The 21,342-nt window shown below is 42.4% G+C and overlaps 1 protein-coding gene across 3 annotated transcripts; it reads left to right on the top strand.

Annotated features, from left to right (window-relative positions):
- The first annotated feature begins 11,543 nt into the window (after positions 1-11,543).
- On the top strand, positions 11,544-19,400 carry MED10 (mediator complex subunit 10). Of its 3 annotated transcripts, XR_774603.1 has the most exons (6): positions 11,555-11,693; positions 11,990-12,073; positions 13,288-13,390; positions 14,578-14,894; positions 16,393-16,462; positions 19,164-19,400. XR_774603.1 is itself a non-coding variant. In XM_010571418.1 (4 exons), the coding sequence occupies exons 1-4, from the start codon at positions 11,566-11,568 to the stop codon at positions 14,671-14,673; spliced, it is 411 nt and encodes a 136-aa protein (XP_010569720.1). In that variant the 5' UTR covers positions 11,544-11,565; the 3' UTR covers positions 14,674-15,405. The 3 variants fall into 3 exon arrangements, 1 of the variants encoding a protein (XP_010569720.1); XR_774604.1 differs by lacking the exons at positions 16,393-16,462; positions 19,164-19,400 and adding an exon at positions 15,124-15,397; XM_010571418.1 differs by lacking the exons at positions 16,393-16,462; positions 19,164-19,400 and having other exon boundaries at positions 11,544-11,693; positions 14,578-15,405.
- The last annotated feature ends 1,942 nt before the right edge of the window (positions 19,401-21,342 follow it).

Below are 21,342 nucleotides of genomic sequence, written 5' to 3'. Positions count from 1 at the left end.
CTTGCACGCTTCATTGCTGCTTCTGCAGAGCCAATGTAAGGAGGAATCTAGTGAGCACTGTGTTATACACCACGCAAAGAACAAATGGTTCATCACCCTGTGGCTGCAGTTACAGATGTAAGAGAAGGGCTTTTGCCCCACCTGTGGGGTCAGTGGTCCTTTCCTGCCCACTCTGTACACACAAAGATGCACATACAGATCAGGAATTATCAGAAGCTGTATACCTGGTTGTAGATCAGTCGTTGCTGTGTTTGTCCTTAGCAAGCCAAAAGATGGAGGCTTCTCTCTATTAGGTTTAGCAACAACATGCACTTTCTCCTGCAACATCCTCTACAAGAGGACAGTAAGAGCAAAGCTGTGCTTGAGTCCTGGAGGCACCAGGAGGTACCACAGTCACTGGGCTGCTGTGCTCTTCGGAAGATGTTTGCCAGGACTGGGATGGCTGTACTATAGAGCAAATCTCAGCTGGCTGTTTCATACCTGGTTGACCCTGTGAAAGCTGATATGTTGCAATTAACCATATTAGAAGAAATCAGTAACTTCTCTGGTTTCTAATGAATACTGCTTTATCTGGATGTCTGAGACAGAATGGATGACCCCAGACATCCTTGTTTCCAGACTAAGATATGGGAAATAGAAAATCTTCTTGGGTTTAAGACATGCCTTCATAGCAGATTAAATTAGGTCTGTTGTAGACCTAAATCACAAATACAACCGTGCTGATGGATAGTGCTTGTTTTAAACACAACCACTGAGTCATAGCGGGCTAGCACAGCAGAATCACATGCAACACTACTGCCTTCACAGTTTGCCTGACTTATGATGCCTCAGCCTTTCTTTCCCAGTGAGGCCAAGCTCTCTTTCTCACCCACTGACATCAGCCTTCGTGACCTCTGGGTGTATCTGCACTGTACCAGGTGTTGCTTACCTACTCCAGCCACTTTCAGATACACATGTAGGCTGATCTCTGAACATCTGCAATCTCTGTGGCATATTCATTTGCCCAGCCATTCGTGAGGTGGCGATGCCCAGCAAGCCCCCAACGTGCACTTTATATTCCCATTGCACCTTACGCAAAAATGATGGTTGGCCATTTCAGATTTTGTTTTTGTTGCAAGGGGTGCTTCTGACTCTTGTAATACCAAGCCTGGTACTACCATTGCTAGGGTTGCCAGATCCAAAGAGGCCACATGAGCACATCTGATGCCGAACCAATGCTCAGCAGCATAGCAGCAATAATCCAGCATAAGATTGGCCTCCCTTCCCTTTTCTCTACTCCTAAACTCTGTCTCCATACCTCTATGACACCAATCACGTACAAGATGCACAATCCTCTATGAACCCTTGTGAAACTGGTACCTTTCCTGTATAAGACAGATAGCTTCTTGAAAACTGCCACTGTAATTTCTGGCTTTTACCTGCTTTCCCTTGGCCCAAACAACATTTTGCCTCAGCTTCCCATGCCAGCCTCTGAGAGGCATCCACCCATGACCCACACATCAGGATCTGGGACTTAATGCCTAGCTAGCGTGGGGCTTGGCTCACAAGGACGTCCAGGCTGGGAAGGACATGGCAGGCCCAGCACCATTGTGACTGCATGGGTGAGCTGGATGCTCAAATGTTATTCTCATTGTGACCACAGGAGATCAGGGGAAGGAGAAGGCAGGGGCTGCACCCTGAAGATAACTTTTTTCCTTCTCCAAGGCTGGACCACTCTACCAGCTTCCCAACTTGGTCTCCTCTCACCCACTGCAGACCATGGACAGATGTTTTCTAGCGGGGAGGAGGGCTGCTAAGTGCAGGGTGTTTACTTCACCTTCATGGCACATAGTCATAGCCACAGAGCTGGATAGTGGTTTAAACTGGATCTTCATCTACCCACACTCATCCTTACAAATCATACATATTCTTGAATTCTGAGTCAGTGGTGGCAATTGTATATGAAATGCAAAAGGAGAAAAATATGTGAAAACCAGAAGGAGAGGATCTATCCGGGCTTCTAGGTAAGGTATGTTTATTTTTCAAAGTGTCTCATGAGGCTTGGCCAAGGCCTCGTCCCTCCACCTGTGGTACCCGTCCAAGGAGGCTGTAAGCAATTCTGCCACTGTGGTTCTGGTGGCAAAGGGAAGACAGAGTGGAAGGGTTGTTGTCAACCCAGTAGCACCACGGTCTTGAACAGGCAGGAGACCAAACAATTCCTGAATCTGTTTATCTTACTTGATTTCCTTCTGTTCTGAAAGCAGACAGTTCTTCCCTCAGCCTTTTTCTGGCACCAGGGCAGGCTGTTCCCTACCTGTGCATGGTCAGTCTTCTCTGTCATGGCCCCTAGGACACTCAGTGTCTTCTGTTTCTCCATCCTCTGGCAAACAGTATGTGCCTGCTGAGGTGAGATCAGGCAGAACTTGCAGCTCCCTTTCAGAAGTGTCAGTGGAGGGAAGAGAATCAAGGAAGACACGTTGGTCCCCAGCATTGACACACCACAGTGAACTGTTGCTCATATTGATTTTCTCTGATGGCACCTCCATCTCTAGGCCACATTGTGTTTCAGAGGCGTTTTGCCTGTACTCACTGAAACTCCATCCCAGAAGAACTGTTGGGGCAGGAGGGTCACCAGGCATTCCCCAGAGGGGTGGTCATGGCAGTGCTCTAAGATTTTGTCTAAAGACCTGTGCTGGGGAGCAGAAGGGAAGCGGTAGGCATAGGGAAGAGATGGTCGTGGCAAGAGAGGGCTTTTCCTGCTTCATCTTTTCAGCCTTCATAGTACAGACAGCAGTCTGAGAGCCCGTGCTGCTGCTACAGCTGCCCTCTTAGAAAGTGAGGGACACTGAATGACCATGAAAATAGTGCTTTTATAAGATATAAGGTTGTACATGGTATAGCTTGTGGAGACATGCAGGGACACAAGGCCTGTTGGGATAGCGTTGGACTAGTAGGCTTAGCAAAGCAAATTTGACACAATCTCATCCATGCAGTTTGTAAAAAAAGGATGCTGGAGCAATGCCTTATGCCCGACTTCACCTGGAATTTGTCTCACATCAGGCTGGTCCAATCGCTCTGAAATCACTTTTGGGAGCAATGTGGCAGACCAGGTGATCTGCTCCCTGGACCACTCCCGAGTAGGATTTTATTTGGCAATGTTGCCAGCAGAGTTCCCTGGGGGACTGCTACTGGCATAATTTAATAGTTGTATTGATGATTTAGAGGTAAATATAAAATTGCAAATAAAAGAAAGAGTGTACAGAAAGGCCAGTGAAGTGATAAATACTGTGGAGGCAGACTAAATTTAATAGTTGTGTTTGTAAAATAAATGCGTTTTAATAAAAACAATTTGCAAAATCATCTTACTAGGAGCAAATCGTGCAAGTTCATGTAACTGGAGACTATATTCCCTATAGTGGCAAACTTTAAAGGAAATTAGGGGTCATAATGTACTGATCAGCATGAGCTTCCCGTGGAATCTTGCGGCAAAGAGGAATTTTGCAGTCCTGCAAAAAGGATACGTGAGCAGCGCAAGGCATGGGAGAAGAGGGACCAGTACCTCTGCAGAGACCAATACCAGATGTCGATGTGCAGGTCATCTTCCCTTTTCTGATGATACCGAAAAAATAAAAACACTGAAAAAGCTGAAAGTCATTAAAGAAAACAATGTAAAGAGTTCAGTGTGTTTAATTTATCATATAGAAGTGTGAGAGATGATTCAATTATTTGATTAAAGCACAGAACAGATATCTGAGAACAAAACTAACTGGATAATAAAGCATTTCTTCATCAGGTAGACAGAGGTGTGGAAAGAATCGACAGCTATAAATTAGAGTCTTCCTCAGGTGACTTCTGTTAAAGACTGGATGCTGGACACGAACAGTAAAGTATTTTTCCCAGCAATGCAGGCACGCTGTAAAGAGGGTGAGATATGAACACACAAGAGTGTGAAGAATGAGTTTAAAATTGAAGAGTTACTTGAACACTCCCCTCCCCCCCAAAGAATAGTAGAAAGAGAGTCTTTAGCTCAATGCCTGCCTGCCTTATAGTGCCTTTCAGGAAGGAATGCCTACCTACATGATAAGGTACACCAGAGAGCCAACTGGCTGTAATTGTGTCCAAAGCGTCCACATGACAGGACGGACTAAAGGACCTACATGTTCACGCCCTTTGCCCCGCTGTGTTCTGAAGCCTCCACAGCCTACAGCTGCCTGCGCATTTATATACTGTGATCGGCTTGAACCTGAGCAGTTCAGAAGTAGCTCAGGAGACCTGGTAGTCCCAGTTTGAACTGGAGGCATCTTGCGGGCTGTTCTGGTGAACGTGAGACCCTTCATGTCGATCAGGCTGAGCCCTGTAGTGCTCATTGTTTCCAGCCTCTCCTGCACGACATCTATGCAAGCCCCAGGGCTACTGCCAGCCCCAAGGCAACAGTGCCGGTAGCCCCATCCTGGCTGTAACTACGGGTCTGCGCGACTCGACTGGTTAAACGCTTTTCACCACAGGGTGTAACTGTGAATGCTATGCAATTTTTCTAATTTTCTGATTTGTTCTGGTTTGAACCCATGTGGGCATTACTTCCTTTTTCTTGTACACCATGAATAATAGATCTACCTTAGAAAAATGAAAAGTGCCAGGGAAGGGCACAAACACAGGAACACAGGCGTCCACGCTGTTTAACTGTTACAAAGGTACTCAGCCAGCTTTTTCATCCAGACCACCAATATTCTTCCAGAATTGCTTTCAGATACATAGCAGGAGTTGGAATACAAATAAGGGCTGCTCCATGCCAGTTGGACTCTGTGCTGGAGAACAGTCCCAGGTCCATTTCATTTGGTAGAACAGATGTGGTCTGGGAATCTTAGTAAATCTTACTGCCCGGGATATTCCTATGCCTTCTTTCCTGCATCGCTGGTAATGAAAAAAGTACCAGTTTTAAATACAGTGCACTAGTTATTTTGAGTGGGGGGGGGGGAAGCAGCAATAGGCGAATTGGCCTTACTTGTTGGTATTATATAATGAAAAGAATATTTTTCTAAGAGTACTATATATGTGTGTATTTCACACCTGTGGGGGGAAAAAAATCACATGAAGCTACTTGATAAATATTGAAAGCAACTCTGCATTTCAGGAGAATAGATCTTAATTTTGCTTTAAATGACATAGGGCAGCAATACGGATGCAATATAAACTAAGTCTGACGAGTAAGATTAATATTCCAGGGGAAAAACCCCAGATAATCCTATTGATTTCTCAGCATATTTAAAAAAAAATAAATTAAGAATCAATTCTTTATGGGATATTAAGGATACTATGAAATAAAAGTTTTCAGTATTGCAGATCTAGATGAATTGTCATTGCACTATGGAAATAATATTCCTGTCCTGAAACAAAGATATAAGTCCTTTGCTGTGTCTTGCTGACCTCCTTGGAGCCAGAGTTGTGAGAATAGACTCTGTCATCCAATATCCTTTACCATGAATAGAAGGAGTCTCACAGGGCTCAGTTATCTTTGGATCAGGTCCCAGAACGTCTCAAGATCTACAGGACTTGGAAGAGCAAAAATTATTGTATGAACAAAATCCTGATCCTGCTGCTTCTTAGATAAATAAATGTAGATGATTTCAGTAAGACTGAGATCCAGCCATGATGCATAAATGCATCATCCTGCCAATTTGTGGTAAGACATGTATTATTTCAAGTCATTACAAGCAAGTTGCCAAACGCCAAATCTGTATGGAAATGATAATTACACCTCTTATTCAGCTAAATAATGGGATTTTTTAAAAAATTGTTTATTTTATTGTATCACATTATTTTTATGCAGTAAAATGTGAAAATACAGCATGCTTCTGCATGAGTCGAAAAACATCCCAAACATAAATACCATCAGCCTGATACATTAAGAGCAGGTAAATGGTATCCTCTGTGCTGCTCACTTTTATATTCCCTGCTTCTCTTTTGCTTATGACCTGTTGTAATTAAAACAAAGAAGGGTAGCTGGCTCATAAAATGGAATTCTTAGGCTGGTGATGCTCCCAGTTAATGACCTGACATTTCAACCTCCATTTCTGGGTCTGCAGAATGAGGAAGAAGTGATTGATGCATCAGATACAATCATGCAGAAGAAAATAGTAACAAAGTCAAAGACAGAAAGTGAGAAAGACAGAAGGAGAGAAAACATATATCATTGGAACTCCATGTGGTTTATTTTCTTTATTCACTTCTTCCACTTTATTGGCCAGCAGCAGAAAACAGGAGGTGGGAGGAGAATCACAGTTTGAGAGATGGACAAACAGATGAATTATTTGTTGCTTTTTATATTTCTGGGAAGAAAAAGTGACTATACCAGCACTTTCAGTAATTAATCTTAAACACTGCATTGTGCCATGATACTGGAAACGTAATTTATCCGGAGTATATATACTACCAAATAAGAAAACAGTGAGCTGAGCTTTTTCCAGACCTGAAGGCCATACAAACTGTCTCGAATCAACCTTTTCATGCTCTGCTTGTTAAGAAACCACTACACAATCTGTCTACATCCTACACAGCACAAACCATTCTTTGACAATTCAGGCAGGCAGGACCTCGTAATGGGAACCACACAGATTTAGATAAAGGCTCCATCTGGGCCAGCATGCTCTGCTCAGCAGTAACTCAGAAACAAATGCGAAGGAGCGAGGACAAGAAAAACATCATATGAGACCACTCCTGACTACTCTCCTGGGCTTGGGCTACCTTTGGTTCACAGGATTTCCTGAGTCAGGTCTGGTTTATCTACCTCCCTCTGAATCTCTCTACCAAGCATTTGTCCCATTTCCCCTTCAACCCAGCTAAGATGTTGCTGTCCATAGCACCCATTGCCAAATAATTCTACAAGGCCGCTAAACCGTGCGTGACAAAAATCACCTCTTTTTGCATGTTTTGAAGCTGTCTCCTGTTGGCTTTAATTTGATGGCCCCTAGTTTTTGTTCTGGAAGATGGTCTAGGCTCCAGACCACTCGTGGCTTTGTAGATACAGCAAAGTATTGGTCATAGCTCTCATCAATGGGCTCTCTCTCAAGCTCAAGAGTCCCTGTATATTCATGTTTTCCTAGTACAGAAGCCATTTCACATCTACAGTCATCTTGGCATACCTTCTCTGACTCTTTTCCAGGTCTACTCCAGGGAACCAGAACTGCACACAGTATTCAAGGTTGGGGTGAACTGTGGATTTATGCAGTAGCACAATGGCATTTTCTACTCTGTTCTCAAATTCCTTTCCTAACAATTCCTAACTCTCCATATGATTTCTGACCACTGCTGAGCACTGAACTGATGTTTTCATGGAACTTTCTATTGCAGGCCTCTAGTCTTGCTCCTGTATGGTAATGATCAATAGGCTATGAATCTTCATGTGATAATGAGGATTTTTTTCTTGCTATGTGCATCACTTTACATTATCTGTCTGAATTTCTTCTAACACTTTGTTGCCCAGCCACCAAGCCTTTTCAGGTCCTTTACAGTTTCCTGCAACCTGTATTCATCTTTACTCCACCAAATAACTTTCTCATAAGCCAATTTTCTCATTGCACCATCTGGTCTCTTTTCTGGGTCATCTATGAACACATTGAATGGCACAATTTTCAGCCCAGTTCCCTGCAGAACTCCTCTGGGAATGATTCTCCCCTGCAAGAATTAAATGCTTGCCCCTATCCTGCCTTTCCTATCTGGCAATCAGTTCTTTATTCAGTCTAGGATTTCTCCCCTATTCCATTGCTTTAGTTCCTCAAAAGACTTTGGTTAAGGATTTCACCAAAAGCTGATGGGAAATTCAAGAAGACTGCATCAATTATATCACTCTTATCTACATGCTTGCTGTCCCCTTGATAAATTCATTAGATGTTTACCAAACAGGATTTTCTTTTATGTAATCTGTGCTACTCTTCCCAAATAGGTCATATTGATCCACATGGCCTCTCATTCTATCCTTTATTACAAACCCTACTTAACTGCCCATTGCAGATGTCCAGCTTACAAGCCAGTAGCTGCCCGCTCTGCATGAAAATCAGGGTAGGAGTGCAATCTGCTTACTTACATCATGAAGCATGAAATTTTCTTTCTAAATCTTTCTGTCTCTATGTACCTATTGATCAATTATTTGTCAGACCTTCTTTCTTTCTTTCTTTCTTTCTTTCTTTCTTTCTTTCTTTCCTTCCTCTCTTCCTCTCTTTCTCTTTCATTGGAACACAAATTTCTTTGTTTTACCTTTTTTTCCCCTGAATAGGAAAACACTGTCCAAGTTGGTGATCATGAGAAAAATTTAACTGGTAATATATTTACAGCAATTTCTAATCTTAAAAGAACTGTGCACGTTTATCTAACAAATTTAAGATGAGCTGGATACCTCTACAGTTGATGTTAAACTTCCGTTATTTTTTTCCTGTCAGATACTTTACCTGAGTTAGATGTGGTAATGGGCATCTGTCAGATTTCAGTCACCACAAGCAAGCTAGAAGTCATGTTTGTTCAGTTACAACAGCCAAAGGCTTTCCCACAAAGAGGAAGTTTTAACAGTACCTCAAAGCCCATTTTTGTCACTGAATTTAAAGCAAGTTATTCTGCTCCGAACTTCTGCTGAATGTGTTTGCCCATAAGCAAAGATGGTTACAAAGCAGCTCTTTTGTTTGAATCCCAAACTCTTGTGCCTGCAGAGCCGTGTCTGACACAATCACATGTATTTAGGCTGTTCTTTCAAAATTTGCTTCCTCCCCCACCCCGTTCCTCATATTCAGATCTAATCTGCTAAGTACACCATATTCTACATTCTTCCTTCCCAAATATTAGAAAAAGCTGTTCTGTTCCTCAGACCAAGATCTCTCATGTGATCAGTGCAGAGTTCTTGTATTAAAATCTCACAATCCTGGGACTTCTGCTATCCAGAGAATGTTCTGCCGACTATGGAAACAGGATGGTCAGTAACTGCTGATCAATAGACAATGGATTTATTTCATCATAGGATGAAATGCTTGTCAATGCCTAGGACTGATTAATTGCTTTTTGCAGCCTAGGACTGCTTTTACAATTTCACATTTGCACAGTACTATATTTTTCTTAATATTTAGTGATCTTTACAATCACTTGCTTTTTAGTTTTGGGTTAGCATACTTAATCTTGTGAACTCCTGAATAGTACTTTGTGTTTAGCAAAGACCCAACTTTCTGCTACAGAACTGGCATGGTAACCCAGAACAGAAACTGACCATTAGAGGGGTTTTTTACATTTTTGTTGTTGTCATTGATATCATAAATGGAAAAAAATATAACTAATAAAAAGATACATCCAAGAACTTAAGAACTGCTGATTTTGATGGTTCTCATTGTGGAACAGAAATGGTCGCAAGTTATAGCTACAAATGCATGAAAAACAGTAAACCTGCTGATTGAATAGCGTATCAGTTTTAGTTTAGCTCTTATTTCAAACATTTGTTTAAATCCTTCATTGTGAATCAAAGTATCAGATTCTTATCTGCTGACATTATTGGACTGATCTTCTCAGATTCAACTGAAAACAGACATAGTGGAAATAAGCTATTTATGAAACATACAGTTATGGTGATGTGCCATGGGAATTTAATCATGTCAGATAATCTTCCCACAGGGAAAATGATAGACGGATTATTTAGTATAGACTGATATTTTGTCATTCCCCAATAATTCCATTATGGTTTTTATTATCAAGTGAACCTCTCTGTGTTACCACTTCTATATCTTACACCGTTTAGAAAAACACTCATAATTAGCAGATATAAGACAGGTGGGGGAGATAACAAGCCCTTATCAGATAATCAGTGACTGGTTCCTCCATTTATTTTTGCGTGGTATGCCAAACCCCGTCTTCTCATTGCTCAAGCAATACTTAATTTTCACACGAAGTAGAACAGCCACAGGGACTAAATGGACCCTGCTGCCAAATATATCCTTGTCTCTGAAGTCAAGGCTTTTTGTAGGCTCTGATCCTTGACAATAAAAAAGAGAGATTGCAATGCGGGTATCCTGAAGTCTGGGTGTGCATTTTCATTGCCAGATAAAAGGGAAGGCTGAGGGCTCCCTTTATGAGTGGGATCAGGCATGGGCTGAGCATATCTGCTGAGCAGACACAGGGAGCAGGACAGGCAGAAAAGTATCTGCTCTGTAGATCTAGGCAGTTACCCATATCCCAGTGTATGTATGACCTTCACCCACAAGTTAGGTCCTTTTGTGCTAAGGACTTTGCAGGGATGGTCCCTAACCCAGAGCCTGTACCAGCAGGCAGCGGCTTGCTGCTGTGGATAACCACGCAAGTAATTTAAAGAGGAATTTGATGGGATGCCGTGAAGTGATAGGATAGTCACAGGCAGCCGCACCTGACAGTAAAGGGCAGCATGGGAAAAAGCATGAAGCCACCTTTTTGAAAAGCTTTCAGGAAGGGAGGGGGGTCTGCACTGCAAATGGATCACAACCAGAGTTCAGCCTCTGGGAAGGCGGAGGGAGGTAAGCAAGCTGGAGCCAGATACAAGTTTTGAATGAAAACAAGGAATGATTTTATGGCTGTGCAACACAGGGTGGGGAACCACTCAAAAGCAGAGAGATTCCAAATGACGGTCTAAAAATGTAGGCAGTGTGCTAATATTTGTTGAGAGTCGAGGAAAGGAGAATTGACAGAAAACCAATGAGAGTCAATTATAGCAGTTTTGTAGGAGTGGACTGGCAGGAAAGACTATGACTTTAAGAAGACAAGCAGAGGGACACTTCAAGGTCTAGATGCAGCAGTCCATGTCTGGCAGGCCAGAACAATTAGTAGTGAGTTTTCAAACCTCACCATTTCAAAAGGGGTGCTGGCAATTTTTTCCAAGCTGTTACTAATCACATTGCATGCTTCCCACCCCACTGGGATCTACTGAAAAATTCCTAGAGACGTTAGATGGTAACAAAAGAAAGGAAAGCAGTGCTGAGGGCTACTGAATGATCCATATTGTCGAACTCCAATTATGTGGCATTTATAAAAGATGCTAATTATAATTTTGTATCGATTACTGTCAGGGTGAAGAACAGTTCTCATTATTTGCGGTCACGCACTTGATAAATCCGGAATGGCCAAAGCAAACACTGACTTGTTCAACTTATGGCTTCTAGATCTTATTTTCATCTCAAATTCATTTTGGGCAACCGCTGAGCTGAGAGCATCCTTCCATAAAGCGAGGCGCAGAATTAAAATAAGCCATCAGGCACGACATAATCGTGCCGGAGCTCAAGGCGGGTAGGCCAAAACTCTCACATTGCTCCGTGGTCTTCGCATAGCACGCGCAGATGCCGAATTTGCGCTGCTCCTCCTCCTCCTCCCCCGCCCGCCCGGCACCGGGCGCGGGGGCGGGGCGGGGCGGGCGGGGGCGGCGTGGCTTGCGAGAGCGAGGGGCGTGGTCTGAAGCGGGAGCGTGGCTTGCGAGAGCGAGGGGTGTGGTCTGAAGCGGGAGGGGCGTGGCCGGCGGCTGGCCCCCGCCTCCCCGCCTCCTTCCTTCTGCGCATGCGCAGGCGGCCGGAAGTGGGGTGGGGGAAGGCGGCGGTGATGGCGATGTCGGAGAAGTTCGATTCTCTGGAGGAGCACCTGGAGAAGTTCGTGGAGAACATCCGGCAGCTCGGCATTATCGTTAGCGACTTCCAGCCCAGCAGCCAGGCTGGGCTCAACCAGAAATTGTGAGGGCCCCGCCGCTTCGCCACCCCTGTTCGTTACCAGGCCGCGGGGCCTTGTCGCTGCTCCCCCATCCCCCCACCACCACACACCCCTCAGCCCCAGCCTGGTGCCTCAGGGTACCGGAGGTCCGGGCCGGCGGATATGTCACCCTTCCGCCGTGGCGAAACGTGGGAGGAGCGGCAGGGGGTTTCGCCGGCATCGTCCTCGCTGGGTTTCGTGCCACTGGCCCCGCAGCCGCGATGAGGGTTAGCGCAGTACGGCCCTTTTTGGCTAAAACCGACCTGTTTTCTTCCTGCAGGAATTTCATGGTGACGGGCTTGCAGGATATCGACAAGTGCCGGCAGCAGCTTCACGATATCAGCGTGCCCTTGGAAGTTTTTGAGTAAGTAACTTTGTACCTGGAAGGGCAGGTGCTGTACTCGGTGTGATTTGGGGTAGCATGTCTTTGCAGTGTGGAGATCTTCTCTGAGGTCTGCTCATTTCTTAAACAACATTTTCTGAATGCCTCATGAAAATGTGAGCAGGCAGAAGAAGGTAAGAAGTGCCTTCAACCTGTGAGAAGGCAGAAGGGTACAAGAAGTGATAAATTATACACCTGCTTTCAGATGTCTCTCTTGTTTGTTTTTGCTTTTTTAAAATTATATTGACTTTACATATGTAGCCAGTAATACAGATTCTGCCAAACCTTGTGATTTAGTAAGTAAGCTTTCATTTTGTAAATACACTTTTACACTAGGTTAGAATCAGGATTTAAAGTTGCAGGTGAAAATAAATTAGGCTAGTACTTAGGTGTTTAGTTTCAGTAGCGGCTGTCTTCTTGTTGGCAGAGAATTGGAACGTTAAAAGCAAAATCATGAATGTAGAGGGAGAGCTATACAAGATGGATTTTACAATATAGCTGACAAGTTAATTTACTATTGTTTCTCATAAGTCCAGATGTCACTGGTTTGCTATATTCTAGTGCGTTACTGGCTATACAGGACATTTTTCAGTTGGGCATTCACTTTATCTGTAAATCTGTGATGACAATCTTATATGTTGGATTTTCTTTATTCAGTGATGGAATTTCCTTCTGTCAGGCACTTATATTGCAAAGCAAAAATATGCTTACAGGTTTGCCGATGCAGGTGTGTCAATTTTTACTCTTTGCTGTGGTATGTACACTTGCTCCTCATCTTTGAATTGCTGGGTGCCATATTTCTATGTGCTTATTGCTTACCATGTACTAAGCAAGCTGCTTTATGGTTAGTGCCCTTTCAGTTGCTTTGAAAAGGACCATCTTTTGTCATTCGTGTACCTACTGTCTGCAAGGAGCTGGGTAGTTATAATTTTTGCTTGCTTTTAATACTTTTTTCAAAGCTCCAGGCTTTCTGGAAACAAAGATTTAAAACAGCGTACCAAGACAGCTGTTTGTTGGCCACTGCCTAGTCCTCCTTGAGCTGTCTTTTTGAAAATGGCTGAGTTAACCTGTGTTTTTTAAAATGTACACTTCAGATAATAGTAGTAACAAAAGGGCAGTGAGGTGAATAATTCAGTACCTTGGAGAACATCCTAGTAGGAATATGATCATTTAGGCAGTATCTTTTCTATTTTCAGATACATAGACCAAGGCCGCAATCCTCAGCTTTACACTAAAGAGTGTCTGGAGCGAGCTTTGGCTAAAAATGAGCAAGTAAAAGGAAAAATAGACACAATGAAGGTAAGCCAGAAATAATGAAAGTACTAATGTCATAACGTATTTGATAAGTTTTTACTTTTCTGTAAATATGGGGGGGGAGTTCACTTGTGGAGTTGTTAAATTCCCTTATTAGGTGATCTGTATTAGGAATTGCTCTGCATTGCAGTATCTTAATTGATGCTAATATAGCCTGTTCTGGAAAAGAAACTGGTAATTCATCTCACAGTTGGAGATGCAGATGTCACTATGATTTTATTTTGGTTAAAGTTGTATGTAGCATTACAGATCTTTGTTTTGTTTTGTTTTCATTTTGAATACTAGTGAGTACTTCACACTTACAGATCTGTAACTGTGATATGTGTAAATTTAGAAATAAGCAAAACAGAAGGGGTGTTTTTCCAGTCTTGAATGGATCTCAGAGTATTAAAATGTCAAACGTGCTATATAAGCATGGGTTAATCTTTATAAAATTACTTAAAATGTATGCAGTGTTTAGGGTTTTCTGAACTTTTGTACTTTCATCTAGTATGAACCTAAGCATTCTGCTGTAGTGTTTTTAACTGCTGGAATTACTGCTGAAAAAGAGAGTCAGAAAAGGAAGTTTAGTGACATTTGAGAAAAGGCTGGCTGTGTTTCAGAATGTTCTTTGGCTGAACTTAATATTAGTGTGGAGGATGGCAACTTGTGCTACAGAATGTAGACATATCTCCATATGTTCTAAGCTTCTCTTTCTTTTGATATGCTCTGTCCTTGTAAAAGTTGTTGGAAGAATTATGTATTTCTAAGCCAGGTGTGAGTTCCTTTTTGGAGGTGGAGGGGATTCTGTATCAAATCAAGAGGACACGTCTTTATCAGCTTTGCTTAGTAACGTTAGACAGATACTGATGCACCAGAGTTTACCAGAAAGGTCCAACTACTTTGTATTTCTTAGGTGAAAATGCTAGTTAATGTATGGGAAATTAAAAGCATTTTAGTTTGCCTGGTGCTTTCCTAGCAGATTTCACTTGAGCATTTTCTGTGAATTTTGTAAACATAACTTTCTGTGTTCGTGTGTGTGGTTTTGAGGAGTTTTTTAGGTACCATTCTCTTAGGTCACTGAAATGTAGAACTGTGTTGTATACAGACATTCCTGTTCATCAGATAACATTGCTTGATGAAATCTAAATAAATTGTGCAGTTGATGTATGTACATTTTTTTCTCTTTCCAGAAATTTAAAAGTCTGTTAATTCAAGAACTGACAAAGGTGTTCCCAGAAGACATGGCTAAGTACAAAGCTATTCGAGGAGAAGATCCTCCTCCATAAGCTGGCCTTTGATAGCTCTAAAAATGTTAATTCCATAAACTGACACCACTCTATAAAAACACTGATTGGAGAGAGGAGGAACCCAAGCCGTCATAACAACTGTACTAAAAATGGCAGTGATGGACTGTAAAGGAGCTTGATGATTGCTGATGGTTCTGGTCTGAAGCTACTGAATCTTTCTGAAGACTTTTACTCAAAGATTGCAGTTGAAACTTCCTATGGTAATCTGTTCTTCTTTCCTGAAAGGTTTTGGAGATATAATTGCCTACAGGTCACCAACACATAGCATTTCCCACAAAGTACATTTCCAGAGCAAAAAATTCTTGGTTTTTGTCTTCTGAAAAGTGTGCTCCAGGATTGTGGGCTCATCTGTTTTTAAGAGAAATGTATTTATTATACTTGATTATTTTTCAGTTGTAAACTACTTTTTTTTTTTTTTTTTTATTACAGTCCAAACAGTTGCCTGCTTTCATCTTGCCAAATTGTAGTGAACAGGAGCCTGTCAAGGGCTGCAGTTTGCATGTGTCATGGTGAATTGCAGCCAAGAAAACCTTCAGATATTTTTGTTTTGTTCTATGAGCTGCAGTGCGGATGGCTGAGGATTTAGAAAGTGAGCATATTTGGGGACTAGCTCCTCAACAGTGTTAATATTTTATGTAGTAGTTAATGTAAGCTTTTGTTTAATTCTATTCATTTTCTGCAAGCAGGTTGTTGAATAAAAATTTGAAAAAAAAAAAATCTAACATTTTTCTGTTGTATGCTACTCTCTGCAGAATGAATTGAAAGCTGTGGAAAAATAGCGTATTGCTCAGTCTCACAGTGATAGAAATAAAATGTATATCGGAACTTGGCTGTTAAAAGATTATATCTGAAGATAATGTCAACTTGGTATTTTGGTTTTGTGGGGAAAACCTCCCTCTTTTAGTACCCAAAGCAGGAGCTTTTGGGGATCAGGGATTGTCACCTGAAGCATTTCTGATCAGCTGTGAACTCATCTGTGAAATCTGTAACTGTTCATGTGTGAGGTAGTCCCAACATAAAACAACGTGTTGGGTTCACTACCCAGGGGCATAGTGCAGAAGACTAGTTTTACGGTGGAAGCAAGAGGACTTCTTTCAATCTTGGGGATTTGTGAAACTTGAACTATTTGTGCTTACATTTGTCCTTCCAGATGTAACTTGACTTTTTTTGCACTAGCAAACAAATTTATTGTTTTGTTGACTTTTAGTGGCTGAACTTTGTGGTTTTGGGCAGGAGCTCCAAAATAGCACTATATGTATGTGCTCTGTAGCAGACCTACCTAGTCCATTAAAGACCTTAATGGGGATTTGGGTATCTTCACGTTGTTGGTGCCATAGTTCCATGCCTGAAAAACTGTCTGTGCTGTTACGTAGCTGAAGCAACGCCCATCCATAATGCTAACCAACCTTATGCCTGACCAAGCTTTGGAATAACAAAGGGAAAAAGAAAAACAGAAAGCTAGGCATTCCTCTGTATTAGTTGTTTAAGACTTGTTACCTGGCAGTCTAAACTAATCTAGTTGGTGGCTGATATTATCCTGCTTTGCCCTAGCGTGCACACATGCACACTGGCTTTTCCTGGTATTTGCTCCACCGCTAATCACTCTCCCCTTAACAATGTTACTGTACTAACTTGGCAGAAAATAGCAACAAAGGAAAAGCATGCCATGTTTGTGTTTTCGTTTGCTTGGATTGCCAGGTCCCTAGGAGCTGTTGAAGCAAGGCTTGTGACTGGCAAGTGGGATGTTTACAGGGCATGAGCAAAGAAGGTAAGAGTATTTTTCAGGTATGTATAATGTGGTGGGCAGCAGAGCTTGAGAGCAATAATGTTGGCAGGAGGCAGGTGAAACTGTTTAAACAGTAATTGAGAGAGAACACTTACATGACAAGAGGCCAGTAGATAACTGGTCTGGATACTGGAGTATTCTGGCTCCTAGTGCTGATACAAGCTTGTGTGTCAGACTTGGTGGGGCAGCACACTTAAAAACTGGTGCTTCCAGGAAGTCTTATTTTTATTCCAAAATACTTTACTCTGTTTGTGCAAATTCTCCTAGAAATTCACATTAAAAAAAGTTTCATATAGATAAGTTGTCCTTGCTATTTGAATTTTTGTATCTGTAAACTTTTCAGGGTGAGTCTCCTAATTCTTTAGAGCATCCTTGGTAGCTTTAATTTTTGTAACGTTAACTTAGGAAAAAAAATGAATGCACTCTAGAAATCAAATGAAAACAAAACACCTAAGATTCCTCTGTAGAGCGAACTGGCATTTTGTTTGAAAATAGACTCACTGGGGAAGCACTGGAACAGGTTGAACAGATAGGTGGTAGCATCTCCAGCCATCTCTGGAGGTTTTGAAGGCTCGCCTGGACTAGGTCCTGAGCAGCCTGATCTAACGTAGCAGTTGGCTCTGCTTGGAGCAGGAGCTGAGCTAGGTGAACTCCAGAGGCTTTTTCCAATCAATATGATTCTGTGACTGTGATTCAAATAATATGGTTCATAAGTATAAAAAGGATAAAGGGTAGGGGCTAAAATTGCTGAAAAAAGAAATCTGGATTAGGCATTAAAAACCAATCTTATCATAAAGCTTGCAAAGCAATGGTATGTTGAGGAAGCATAGTTTCCATCAGAACATCATTCATGAGACATTGATGTAGTTGATTGTATCTCAAAGCAGGGGGAGAAACAGGATGACTTCTTGAGGTTCATTCCAGCCCATTTTTGACCATAGGATTTTGCCATTTGGGAAAAAAAAAAATCCGTATGGATTAGCATAAAGTATTTCTTGAAGGAAAGCAAGGACAAGAGGCAGTGAACCCGAGTTGTAAGGAAGGAAATTTGATGGACAGAAGGAGTAAGTGCTTCCCTCTGAGACTGGTTTAGCACTGGAACAGGTTCTCAGAGTGGCTGCAGAATTGCTGTCCTGAGAGATTTTCCTATGTTGTCTGTACAAAGCTCTGAGCAGTCAGACATAGATTAAAAGTTAGCCCTCCTTGGGGAAGACAACTGAACTAGATAACCTGCAGAGGTCCCTTCCAACCAATTTTTTTCTGTTTTCTATGATTCTATTATCTTACCTTGTCACAATGAAAGGTTTTTGACTACTTGGTCTCATCGGTGATTGGGTTTTTTGGTTTTTTTTTTTTTTCAGTATGCTGCAGATGATAGTGGGTGTTTAACCATTGCCAGGGACCTTTGCTTTTATGTAGTGCAAATTGTGATTAGTACTTGTGCCTGTAGGTGAAGCACTGAAGAGGTGTTGCAAGAAGCTTTTTCATTTGCTTTTCAGTGCATTGGGTTGTGAGCAAAAATGGTTTTAAAGATGTTTGGGATCAGAAACAGCTTAAAGTATATGCAAAGTCAAGTTTACTTTGAAACAAAGATGAGGCCTCTGGAGGAACTGAACGCTCGAGGTAATTCTGTCTGTGTAGTGCATCTTCATATATTTCTAAGCCTGCTGCATTTAGTGGGCATCTCTACCTGTTTACAATTCCTCATGCTCACTAGGATTTCCCTGCTGGTAACTTTAGAGTTATTAATGTTGTTATGTAAGAGAAAGGTTTTCAACCAGGAGAGACTTTATCTTTTTAATTCTTTAGTTAAAAAATCAAATACTTAGTTTTACATTCTTCTTCCTCCTTTGATTCAACTCCTTTGCCGTGATGCCATTCAAAAACTTTTAGTTTATAATTTTTGGTTTAAACACCATATTCTAAAATGTAGTCATTTTTCAAATTAGTTTTTATACATATGGTTACTTTGAATTTTGGGCCTAGTGTATTAATTTATAACAATAGCAACAGCTGGTACTGTGAAAATACTATCACAGGATTTACATTCTAGATGTTCTGTGGAGATTAGCATCACATATGTCTCCATCAGTTGGCCCTCACCAGCTCTGTGTTGATTGGTTCAGAGGTAATGAGCTTAATATGGTAGGGCTTTTTTGTAATGTGTTCTTTCAATGTCTATATTCCATGCTGTACATTCCATAGAAACTAATAATGGATTAATAGAGCTTATAATGTATGGATTTACTCCTACTGCTGATAGGAAGAGAAGGCGTGAGAAGGAGAGGGGCACTCTTACAGATTTGCTGGAAAGAGGATTTGTTCCTTGAATATAAAAACAGTGAACAGAATTCAAAATTTAACTTTCTGAATATTAAATATTTTTGTGCTGAAAAATTCCTTTCCTTAACAGAAAGAAATCAAGTTCTGTGTGGTGTTTCAATGCATCACAGCTGCCCTGTTCCTGCTATGCAGCTGAACCATTTCTCCACAACTCTGCTGCTTTCCACCTCTTAAGAGCACCAGCAGAGTTGGGCAAGATGAGGTATTTTTGGCAGAGGATGGTGAAAGAGAAACTCTGTTCGTAGAATCTGTGAATTTTCCATGCTCTGGTGGGCTCAGTGTGGGCAGCCCTTGAAATTAGTTGAATTGTCTAGTAAGCATCCTTTTTGTCTATTCTCAGATACGGCCTTCGCCTCACTCCACAGGAGTGCCAATGTGCTTTTGCATTAGGCAGTCTCCTGTACCTTGTGGAAAAGGCTGTTCGCTTTGCTACCGTTACAACCCCATCATCCTTCTAGCAACGCTGTACCAAGGACTCGGACTAAATCTATGCATTTGATTTGTTTGTGAAGCATCATTCAGTTTTGGCCATGCTCTCCTGATATTGGCACTCCATTATGGATTTGGTTGTGCCTGCCCCAGGCGAGGCCTCATGTGTTCTCTCTTCTCAATGCTGTTAATGCTGTTACTGCAACATTATTAAAGTAGTTGATTAAGTTGATTTTTGCAGAATGAACAGGAGTGGCAGAGGATTCTGAAAGATAACAACTCTCACACTTCCAAAACCAAAATCACAGTAGCGTCTAAGGTCTATTTTATAAAAATACAATACGATTTTTATTTTGAAATTTTATTCTATTTATCCCAATTAACAAAGTTTCTTCTATTCTGAATTCCAGTGTTTAATAATTAATTTATAGTATAAAGGGTAATATTTTCCTCAGGCTGTGCATTTCTTTCTGCGTCTTGCTTTTCTCCTCCACCCACCCCATAAGAATTGTTACCCAATCCTACTTAGTGGGCGTTAATGAAGAATATTTTGCCAAAACAATATAAAGTATTATTTTATTTCCAAGTTTTGTGATGAACAAGTGGAACTTTTTAAAAAATTGTTTTGTCCCTTTTGGCCAGTGCGTATTTTTTAACTGCTTTTAGCTGCAGAAGTGTATCTGCTCCTGGCTTCTCCATGGCTTCTCTGGTGAGACCACACCTGCAGTACTGTGTCCAGCTCTGGGGACCCCAACATAAGGACACAGACCTGTTGGACCGAGTCCAGAGGAGGGCCACAAAGATGATCAGAGGGCTGGAGCACCTCTCCCTTGAAGACAGGATGAGAGAGTTGAGGTTGTTCAGCCTGGAGAAGAGAAGGCTCTGGGGAGACCTCACAGCAGCCGGCCAGTACTTAAAGGGGGCCTACAGGAAAGCTGGAGAGGGACTTTTTACAAGGGCATGTAGTGATAGGACAAGGGGTAATGGCTTTAAACTGAAAGAGGGTAGATTCAGATTAGATGTAAGGAAGAAGTTCTTTACTGTGAGGGTGGTGAGGCACTGGCACAGGTTGCCCAGAGCGGCTGTGGCTGCCCCATCCCTGGAAGTGTTCAAGGCCAGGTTGGATGGGGCTCGGAGCAACCTGGTCTAGTGGAAGGTGTCCCTGCCCATGCCAGGGGGGGTGGAACTAGATGATCTTTAAGGGCCGTTCCAACCCAAACCATTCTGTGATTCTATGGGTTATGAGAACTACCTCCACAAGCTCCTCTTCTGTGAGGGAGGGTGAGCAAGGGAGATGGAGCAAAATGTAGCTGGGCTCCTGCAAGCACATGGGTATGTTCTCCACAGTGCATAGCTGTGGTCTCTCCAGAATGAAACCCAGGTCTGACAGGCTGGCTCTGGGGCAGTCCAGCCCTGGCCAGATCCTCTTTGATGGCCTTGGTCAGCCCTAACCTTTGGCGGTAAATAAGGGCTTGTTTTTCCCATGCAGTTTCTGCAGCTAGGTTTATGAACTGAGTTATGTCTGTCAGCAGCCAGCTGAACCCCCACCGGGGGCTCTGGCAGCAGCCTTGACCACAGCTGAGCAAAACAGCTCTAAAGTGATAAGTCATCAGGATGCCGGAGCAGGGTTCTGGTCATGGTGGTCCATACAGGGAGTGACACAGAGGCTGTTGGTGAGAGCTAGGGTATTCTAACTGCTGAACAGCTAATGCCTGCTGGGTAAGTGCCTGAGTGGGCAGTGAAGATTAGCTGCATCTGGCTGATAAATCACCATAGCCCTTTCCCATCCCCTCTGAACGGTTTGGGGAGCTGGCATCACCCTGGGAGATGTTAAGAAGGCTGAAGGTCTGCAGTCTGCCTCTGCATGCCGGCCATAGCTTCCTTCAGGATTTAGAGCTCAGCCTGGAGCGGTGGGGGAGCCGCGGTGGGGCAAGCACTCCACAGCCACAGGGCCCTAAAAATGTGTGAAATGTCTGCTCTGTTAGTGTATAATTTGTTATCATTGTTGTTTGTTAGTTAATAAAATAAGTACCCTATGCTGGCCACAGTGAAGATAGTTACCCCCCTAACACTGAAGTCCATGCTTGCTG

The sequence above is a fragment of the Haliaeetus leucocephalus genome, unplaced genomic scaffold (genome assembly GCF_000737465.1).
Source record: "Haliaeetus leucocephalus isolate CR32 unplaced genomic scaffold, Haliaeetus_leucocephalus-4.0 Scaffold328, whole genome shotgun sequence".
NCBI classification, from domain to species: Eukaryota; Metazoa; Chordata; class Aves; order Accipitriformes; family Accipitridae; genus Haliaeetus; species Haliaeetus leucocephalus.
The sequence above is the reverse complement of the archived record's forward strand: the minus strand, read 5'-3'. Positions and strand labels throughout refer to the sequence as shown.

Excerpts from the sequence above, each read along its gene's own strand:
- MED10 (XM_010571418.1), top strand. The coding sequence starts at position 11,566 with ATGGCGATGTCGGAGAAGTTCGATTCTCTGGAGGAGCACCTGGAGAAG. Across the intron at positions 11,694-11,989 it reads GCTGGGCTCAACCAGAAATT|GAATTTCATGGTGACGGGCT; the intron begins GTGAGGGCCCCG and ends TTCTTCCTGCAG. Across the intron at positions 12,074-13,287 it reads GTGCCCTTGGAAGTTTTTGA|ATACATAGACCAAGGCCGCA; the intron begins GTAAGTAACTTT and ends TTCTATTTTCAG.